The sequence below is a fragment of the Antennarius striatus genome, chromosome 3 (genome assembly GCF_040054535.1).
Source record: "Antennarius striatus isolate MH-2024 chromosome 3, ASM4005453v1, whole genome shotgun sequence".
NCBI lineage: Eukaryota > Metazoa > Chordata > Actinopteri > Lophiiformes > Antennariidae > Antennarius > Antennarius striatus.
Genome location: NC_090778.1, coordinates 28230199 through 28239408, shown reverse-complemented (window position 1 = coordinate 28239408; position 9210 = coordinate 28230199). Strand labels below are relative to the sequence as shown.

Here is a 9210-nt window from a genome sequence, read left to right as displayed (position 1 = left end):
TAAAGAATATCCGTTTTGATTTCAAACCAAATAAAAAAAAAAGACCATGTTTAAAAAAGAGATTAAAATTAAAAACATTTTTCTAAATTGCCAAAACGTCCCACTTGATCTAAAAGTGCACATTAAAGGAGCAAATAGAAAATAGGATAGACTTTTTTTATAATTTGAATATTTTTTATAAAACTCTTCTTTGTAATATGCTCCACCTAGATGACAAGTTCATTTCTTGCCATGAAAACTATTGAAAATATAATGGGAGAATTTAACCTGATGAAGACCAAAAATGGTGTAAAGTGTCATTAATGTGAGATCTTTGAGAAGAAAAACAAAAAAACACACAACACAAACACATTTCAATACATTTATTTCCATCACACATTTTTTAAAAGTTTTTTGGCAAATTTTGCAGTCAGTCGTAAAATAAAAGTAAAAAAGGCGGCAATTTGATCAATTTAACACACATTCAGTTGAACAATTTACACAAAATTCCAATATATAACCTGAAATATAACCTTGAAATTAACCTGTGTAACAGAAATGAAAAAATACATATCAAATCACTCACAAATCAACACCATCTAAAATCTACCAAAAATTATGTAAAATAAAAAGCACACACACTAACAACAGGTAAAGACCATGAGCTGTGCATTTCAAATACACCAACAACATGAAACTAAACATTCAAATGTCAAAATCATTGCAGTCTGATGAACGTCTACATAAGACAATCATTCTTTGAGGTAAACAAGTTTAAGTCTTTACATTCACTTCCTGCTGTGGTGAAATTCGTACAAAAAGAAGGCACAAATTCACTATTGCTGCTGTGCCTCTTAAACATTTGGTCGTTCCACCCTGTTGGCAGGCGAACTCACTGGACACACAACGTCACACACATGCAGAATTGTCTGCTTCAAGTATAGCAAATTCAAAATCAGCATCTATTCAGACCCATCTTTGTGAAAATAACACACACACACACACACGTCTGTAACACAACCAATACTGATCACACAAGACAATCGACCCTGTTCAAAACTGGGAGTCCAGTCTGTGCAAAGATGGATGGTGGGATGGGAGCGGGCGCTCCAGTGGTCATTCCCTGAAATGCAGGTCAAAGTGCACCAGTGCACCGACAGAGGAGGAGGAGTGATGGAGGTGTGAGGTGACGAAGCAGTCGTAGGCACAGGTGTACAGCTGTGGATTAATCCTGCAGAGCCATGAGCCGCCGCTCGATGGACTGCTTACCTGTGAAAGGAGGAGGTGGAAGGTTAGAGGTCTGGTGATGCGTTTAGACCGTGTGATGTTGTAGTGTGATGTTGTAGTGTGATGTCGTGTGCCTCAGCTAACATTTCTGGACGCTCTCGGCGTCCTTCTGCTCTGTGAGGAGGCGGGACAGGCCCTCCATCAGCAGCAGGGCTTTGTGGTAGCGCTGGACTGAATCCACGTCGTGGCTGAACATCTCGTCCAAAGCAGCCGACTGCACCTGAAGGCATCGGGGAGACGGGCGTCCACACGTTTAGTTCAGTCTTCACGTCATGTGTGTCCCCCCTCCCTCACCCTGCCCCCGCCCTCACCATGTGAACACTGTAGTTGTAGAGTAGCTCCTCCGCGCTGACTCCATTGAAGTGCTCCATGAGCTTCTGTTTATCCAGCAGGAAGGTCTGCAGTCGCTCACTGAGGGAGCGACACGACGCCACGCAGCTCTTGTACAACTCGTTCAGCTTCTTGATGGCTGCGCAGGGAAACAAGACGAGCACAGATGTTACATCGATGACAGACCCCAGGCTGCTGAACTCCTGCAGCCTCCTGGAGGAACATGGATCAGACGGGTAGGCGCTCTCACCCTTTTTGACGGTGGAGTAGGGATGGAGCTGGCCCTGCGTGATGCTGTCCTTGGCGGCGTGCAGCGCTGACGACAGGAACTCCTCGGCCATCATGAACAACACCAGCTGTTCTGCAGCGCTGTGACACAGATGCTGAACGTCACACCTGAGACGACCGAACAGGGAAGGCAGCGGCAGCAGGAAGTGACTCACCTCCAGTCTTTGGTCAGAAGGCTGATCTGATCCGTCACCACACTCTGCTCTAGGAAGGAAACGTCAGGACTCCCCGCGTCGCCGAGGCCTGGGTCCTTAGAAGACGCCAGCTCCATGATACAGTGGACGAAGGCCAAGGTGAAGCGCAGGTGGTCCAGAGCTTCTCTGTGAGCCTGCTGTGATATAAAGACCCCAGAAGTGTTAAACCGGATCAGTAACTTCAAGCGTAACCTGATGGCGTCCGTCTGGTGTCTGTCTGCACCTCCAACAGGTTGTCTTCAGGGAGCTCGGGGGCCTGGAAGACCAAACCGCTGAGACGAAGAGCAGTCATGGCTTCACGTCCGCCTTTTGCTCCCAGCGCAGGGAGGAACCAGGTGGGACTGGAGGAGCTGGGGGCAACTGCAGGACAGGCAAGGACAGATCAGACTCAACACTTGTGAGGGATGGGTGACTGTCTCCAGGGTGACGGTCTCCAGGGTGACGGCCTCCAGGTGGTTCTAAACGGGTGAGTGATGATCGGGTCTTCTTCAGTTCATCACGTCACAAAACTACCTTCAAAAAGCTGTGATTGTTCAAGGAGAGTCCCGGAGGTCTCCATGACGACCAGCAGGGGGAGCTGCTGGAGCCAATCAGAGCTGATCCAGGCCGATACTGAAAATAGTTGAGTAACTTCTGCATGTCGTAAAATGAAGACAAATCTAGCAGAGGCATTTCATGGAGGATGAGGAAACACGCCGACGTCTGTTCAGATTCAGCAATCAGCCAATCAAAACGTTTCGCTCCTACCTGTTTGATCGACACTGGTGCTCTGATTGGTTCCCTCATCGAAGAGCTGAGATCCGTAGACCGCCTTCAGCAGCATGGCAGTCAGCCTGCCAGGGCTCAGAGACCTGGACACACACAGACACACACTTCTTACTGTTACGAATACATTAAGGGCCCCAAAAGCCCGGACACGTTACACTGGTTTGCAAAGCCGCTGAAGCCTCTAAGCTAACAGCACTAGCATGCAGCCTGTCTTAGCTTAGCAGCTAACAGAATGAATGTTAATCTAGTACAGTATTTTCTCCACTATAAGGCACACCTAAATCTTTATTTTTTTCAAAAACCAGCAGTGCACCTTATAATCCTGTGCGCTTTAGAATCCAGTGCGCTTTAGAATCCAGTGCACTTTATAGTGCAGAAAAAACTAATCTGTTCCTTTAATTTCACCTTTTCATGGACGTTTTCCTGCTCAGGCTGGTCTGGGATGCAGGAAACGGGACGAGGGCCCGCAGGTCCGGAGCGGCCCAGTTCCGGCGTAGCGGTCCTGACTGGACCTGCTGTTGAAAGTCAAAGTTATTAGCAGCCAGTTTAGCTGAACCAAACTGACTTATTTTGGGTATCCTTCTCCAGACCTGGGGGCCGGACGCGCCCTGCAGGTACAGTCTGGTGCTGAGTGGGTCCATCTGCTCTGAGGTCACTCCCACTGGATCAGAGTTTTAATAGGTCAGAACACAAGGAGAACCAGTGGAATGGTACCAGACCATCCAGGAAGGGGAGGTGCCCACCTGAGGGAGGCGACCGCTGGGGGGCGCCGGCGCCGCGCTGCCACTTCTGCGCCATACGCTGGTAGTTCTGGACCTGAGTCGGGACGGGAACTGCACCCGCCCTGTTGCATGCTGGGCCAACGGGACGGACAGCTTTACTGCAAAAGGAAGAAACAGGATCAAGTTTTCCACTTCCTGTGAGGGAGGGTTTCAGTGGGGGTCTAGCGAGCAGCAGGGCGAATGAAGAGAGCGAGCAGCGCATCACCATCATCATCATCTTCCTCCTTCCATGTGCTCTTACCTTACAGGCTTGAGGTGTGGGCGGGGCCAGGGGGAGGGGAGGGGCGGGGCTCTCCAAGTCAACCTGCTAAGGAAAGAGATTTTTATTTCTGCCACCAGGAATGAATTTAGCGTCTAAAGATCAGTTCCAGTGTTGACCAGCAGCCGGTGTTAGTGTTGACTCACCTGCCGCGGGTCGGGCTGCTCTCATGGGGGGGTCTCACCTCACACGTTTTCTCTCCTACAAAGCAGTCCGATCAGAACCGTCTGAACCCGGATGTTAAAGCTCTGAGTGAGGGGGGGTGGGAGGGGGTCTTACCAGGGAACTCATCAGACAGTAAGACGAAGTCCTCTGACATCGACGAGTCGCTCCAGCTGTCCTCATTGAATGTGGCTGTTTCCCTCGGGGGGAGGACAGGTGAGGCCCCAGTGGAGGAGGGGCGTCCCTGAGGCTGACGTCGGTGGGGGTTTTCATCGGAGGGCTGAGAGAGGAGAGAAGACCGGATCAGAGACGCGATCAGATGTAGGGAAACGAGCTCGCCGGGGGCGTTTGAAGGGGGACACACCTGAGGGGAGGGGTGGGAAGCGGGGTGGGAGGCGGAGGAGCCGCTGGAGGAGCTGCCTGAGCTGAGATCGGACGCCAGAGGAGGAGGAAGAGGAGGAGGAGAGCCTGCCAAAAAAAAAAAAAGAAAGCATGAAGCTGGAGATATCTACTGACTCCACAGCAGGAAGTAAACCCAGGCCCTACTTCTCCTGATGGGGGGGGTCTTCTCCAGGAAGGGGTGGTGGAAGAACTCGTCTGTAAGAGGGTCACATGTCAGAATCCGAACAAACGGGTGGGGGGGTTCTGATGCTGGAGGAATGAGGACACTGACCGAAGCCCATCCGCTGTTTGGGGTTCCTCTGGAGGAGTCCGACCAGCAGGTGGCGCAGGTGAGGGGACGTCTCCCCTGGGATGCTGGGAAAACAGGGAGGTGTCCAGTTGTTATGAAGTGAACATAAAACACGACCAGAACCAAACCGACTCCGGTCCGACAAAGACAGAAAATTAGTTCGAAAATCTTGAGTCACTCACCAAGATTTTTTTATTAATTTGCAGAAAATTTGTTGTGTTCAGTTTTTCTTGTTGGTTCTGCTGAATCGACATCATCTGCCCTGAGCTGAAGTTATTATTATAATTAGTCTGTCAACAAATTCCTAACTTATGCGTCCAAGCATAAGCACCCCCCCAGTCTGAACCCCCTTCCAGGGCGGCCTGTTTTTGTGTCCGAGGGCAGGGAAATGATAGCGGTGAAAGCTAACAGCTAGCGGTGAGCCATTTATAGACTGATGAGAAAACTGTGTGTGTGTGTGTGTGTGTGTGTGTGTGTGTGTGTGTGTGTGTGCACTAACCTGGGTAGAAGGGTTGTGTTGCTTTCGTAGAACCGACGCAGCTGATGCGGCGTGCTGGCCTGTGAACACACAAAAACAAACAAACAAACAAACAATATGTATTTAAATTCATGAATTCGAACAAATGATCCGGATCCTTCTGGATCAGCAGGAAAATGAATGACTGTGCGCGAAATCCTGAGGATAAAGAGAAACATTTGCTGAGAATTTAACCGGTAACCATAGAGACAAAACAAAACGACGGAGGAAAGTTCCTGAACAACATTTCATCGCTTTAATCTGTCGTGTGAAGGAAGTTTCATCACAAGTGATGGAATGATGTCACAGAGCCCATGTGGAAATGAAACGCGACAGCCCGACAGAACCCCGTCTTAACCCCCCCTCCGCCTCCTGCAGGGCGGGGCTTAAAACCTGCGCCGGGTCTCAGTCTGTCTGTCCAGCTTTAATCTTTAATGTGTTGAAGTTTGTGTTTAATCCTTGTTTAAACACCCCCCCCCCTCCCAGAGTGAAGGCCTGTGTGTCACTATGTCTAAACCTGGGGTCATTTAAGGCTAATATCTTATTTCTAGCATGCAGCCCCCCCCACCCCACCCCCTCTGGAGCTTCAGCTGCCCGGGGGTGTTGTGAATCTGATGCCTCATGTTCAGCTTGTGTTGACAACTATGATTCTGGCCTTGTAGGAACACAACCATCACCTTACAGTGTGTGTGTCTGTGTGTGTCTGTGTGTGTGTGTGTGTGTCTGTGTGTGTGTGTGTGTGTGTGTCTCACATGAAACGGCGCTGCTCCCGTAAGGCACTGGTAGGTGATGGTGCCGATGCTCCACAGGTCGGCCTTAGCGTCGTAGCCCTGCATCATGATGACCTCAGGAGCCTGTCAACACACACACAACCTTCAGCTCACGATTGCTAGCTCGTTGCCACAGTGATGACAGACCACAATACTCACCATGTACAGGGGGGAGCCGCACAGCGTGTCGGCCATCGTGTTCGTCTGGAGGTGACGCGCAAACCCAAAGTCAGCTGGAGGAGAGAGAGAGTGTCAGTGTGTGTGTGTGTATCTGTGTGTGTGTGTGTGTGTGTTCTGCTGAGCCCTCACCGATCTTAATGCGGGTCCTGGTGGGGCTGCCCCGGCGCCCCCTCTGGTGGCAGAGCAGGATGTTCTGGGGCTTCAGGTCGCGGTGGATGATGTCTCGGGTCCACATCTCCCTCATGGCCTCAGCGATCTGCTGCAGGAAGCTCCTGATGGTGTCCTCGCTCAGCGACCCCTGACCTGGGGTCAGAAGACACCCGTGACCTGGAGGAACTCCGCCCGGCAAAACTACACCCGACTAGGACGTCAAGCCCACCCTCCACCGGCCGGATGCCTAACTAAAACTAAGGTCAAATTAAAACCCATGACTGACTCCACCCCTTCATCGTGATTGGCTCTGCTGATGGTTTGAGCCAGACTTTTAGACACGCGACAGGCGTGTGAGGTCATGTGGGCGTGACACGGACCGGGTCAGAACACGATAAAGGGGCAGAAACGCGGGCGGAGGAACCAGAAGCTGGTTTTGGATGGTGGTGATGAAGACTCACGGTGAAGGTACTCGGACAGGTCGCCCCCGTTGCAGAACTGAAAAGACCAGACAGACGCGTTTCAGGGACGGGTCAGAGCTCCAGAACCCCACCGGCCCGATTCTAACACCACTCACCTCCATGATGAGATACACACACCCTTTGCTCTCCTGTTGGAGGAAACACACACACACACACACACACACACACACAATCAGGTCATGAGGATCACGACTGCAAGAACCAAATGTTTTTATTGATCAACAACTAGAATTAAGTTTTTTCGCCCCGAATCTAAATTTAAACTTTCATTCATCTTCACCCCCGTTGACCCAGAACCATCCGGTTCTGACCCAGAAGGTTTGGGATGCTGCTCTGTGGAGCCATGAAACCAAATCGGGCCCTCAGGATCAGGGCGGGGCTTGGCCAGAGTCACCTGACCGGAATCCATAGAAACTCTAAGTGGATCTGAAGGAGGAGACTGCAGCAGGAAACCAGGAGTGTTCTGGAGGTGGAATGGATCTGAAGCCGGTTCTGGATCGGGTTGAATTATCTCTAGAACACTTGATGAACTGTTATTGATGGATTTAAACTGATCTTATGCAAGTATGATTTTATTGCAAACAGCTGATGGAAAGAATAACGTCGTTCCTGTTTGTGCCTGAACAGAACATTTCTCTTCCTGCTCCTGGTGTTGCATCACGCCGGTGTGTGTGTGTGAGTTGTGTAACTGTTTGTCCATCTGACACACACACCTGTCCGACAGGTGTCGGTGCGCACAGACGACAACACCCAACAAACAAATGGTTGGTGACCTGTGTGACCTGTTGGGCCTGCAGGTCAGGACTGGAACACAAACGATGCTGCATTTAAATACAGAGCAGAAAAAAAAGAAAACACAAACCTGATAGTCGAGCAGACCGACAATGTTCTCATGTTTGAGCTCCTGAAAGCAGGGAGACAAAACTTTAATCCCAGAATCAGAATCATTATAAAACATCTCACGTTTATTCTACTTCTTCCTTTATTTTCACTTTATTCATTTCTTTACCTTCAGTATTTTGATTTCTTTCTCTAGCAGAAACGCAGATCTGCCCAGCCTTTTCTTGTTGATGCATTTCACCGCAACCGCCTGCTCTTGTTCCTGCGACATAAACAAAGGTAGGCCGTGAACGCACCGCAGGACAATACCCAGGCGTGCGTGTCGCCGCAGATGGCCGGATTTACCTGCTTCAGTCTGCCTTTAAACACCACCGCAAACGCGCCGTGACCAATCAGGTTCCTCCTGCTGAACTCACACTTCCCGACCGTCTCCATGGCGCTCCGGACCAAACGGCCCCCCCCCGACCCCCCCGGAGCCGCTTCAACAAGTTGGTTCTCCACCTGAAACTAACGTAGAGTCGCGCGACGCTGCGCTCGCGCCGGCAAATCCCATCTCACCGGTGGAAAACGGTGTACTCACGCGCGACACGCTCCAGACCGGGAGAAAGCAGCGATGACAACATGACGAAGTTTCTGTTTACACCGGAAACACTCAACGGAAATAAAATACGATTGTTTTTTGTTTGTTTTTTTGTTTTTTAAATGTTTAAAGACTTAAACGAGTCTCGCGCCGGTGGAGCAGCGACTCACGTTGCTGCCGTTTGCATTGTGGTCGTCCCGAGCGCGTGCGCTTGTTGTAGTCCGAACAGCGCATGCGCAAACGATTTAGGTCGCGTTGGATGACGACGCCTTCACTGTCACCTCGTAAATCTGAAATTATATGTCTTCATTTAACTGTCTTCTTCTTCTTCATTTAACTGTGAGTTATTTATATGTCCACCAGCGACATATTTCTTCACCCGTAGATATTCCAGACAGTAAATTTATAAATCGTCGTTACACAGAAGATTTCAGACTCGCGTCCAAAGTTGGGGCTTTCTATAGTTATTGCACCGTGACGGTGGTGTGTGTGTGTGTGTGTGTGTGTGCGTGTGTGTGCGAGAGCGACGGGTTATTTATGATTTGAGTTCAAACAATCTTCTCTCTTCTGATCATATTTTGACTCACTTTGCCTTCGTTCATTCATTTATTTTCGTTGTGTGACGCTGAATTGATTTTTTCCCGACATGCCCTGAATGGGACACTAAACGTAAACTTTACATTTCAATTGCGGGTCAGATTCGTATCTGGTCCTGAATCAGACACGTGATTGACCCCTGCTGATGCGCCTACAGTGTGAACCTTTACAAAGGAATTCACGTGGCTTCTCCCCCGCTGCGCCCACTTTAACTTTGCCCACATTTAGTAGGCAAAGTTAAACATGGAGGATCACAAATATGGGGGTGCATAATTGATACAAGCCTCATTTTAATTGATGATAAACGATGGATCACCACCATACCAAATATTGCAATTTGATTTTCTATTGATA

At 49.7% G+C, this 9210-nt stretch overlaps 1 protein-coding gene across 5 annotated transcripts; it reads right to left on the bottom strand.

Moving 5' to 3' along the window:
• Window positions 1-373: 373 nt before the first annotated feature.
• On the bottom strand, window positions 374-8445 carry ulk1a (unc-51 like autophagy activating kinase 1a). Of its 5 annotated transcripts, none has more exons than XM_068311944.1 (24): window positions 8025-8445; window positions 7849-7941; window positions 7702-7743; window positions 6935-6967; window positions 6819-6855; window positions 6337-6510; window positions 6187-6260; window positions 6010-6111; window positions 5240-5298; window positions 4723-4805; window positions 4596-4646; window positions 4167-4517; window positions 4034-4088; window positions 3870-3935; window positions 3590-3726; window positions 3437-3507; window positions 3252-3361; window positions 2826-2929; window positions 2302-2438; window positions 2040-2215; window positions 1847-1965; window positions 1578-1735; window positions 1351-1486; window positions 374-1248 (listed from the first exon to the last, which is right to left on the bottom strand). In XM_068311944.1, the coding sequence occupies exons 1-24, from the start codon at window positions 8112-8114 to the stop codon at window positions 1205-1207; spliced, it is 2502 nt and encodes an 833-aa protein (XP_068168045.1). In that variant the 5' UTR covers window positions 8115-8445; the 3' UTR covers window positions 374-1204. The 5 variants fall into 5 exon arrangements, with proteins under 5 accessions (XP_068168045.1, XP_068168047.1, XP_068168048.1 ...); XM_068311946.1 differs by having other exon boundaries at window positions 3252-3358; XM_068311947.1 differs by having other exon boundaries at window positions 3252-3507; window positions 4167-4329; window positions 4414-4517.
• Between the last annotated feature and the right edge of the window lie 765 nt (window positions 8446-9210).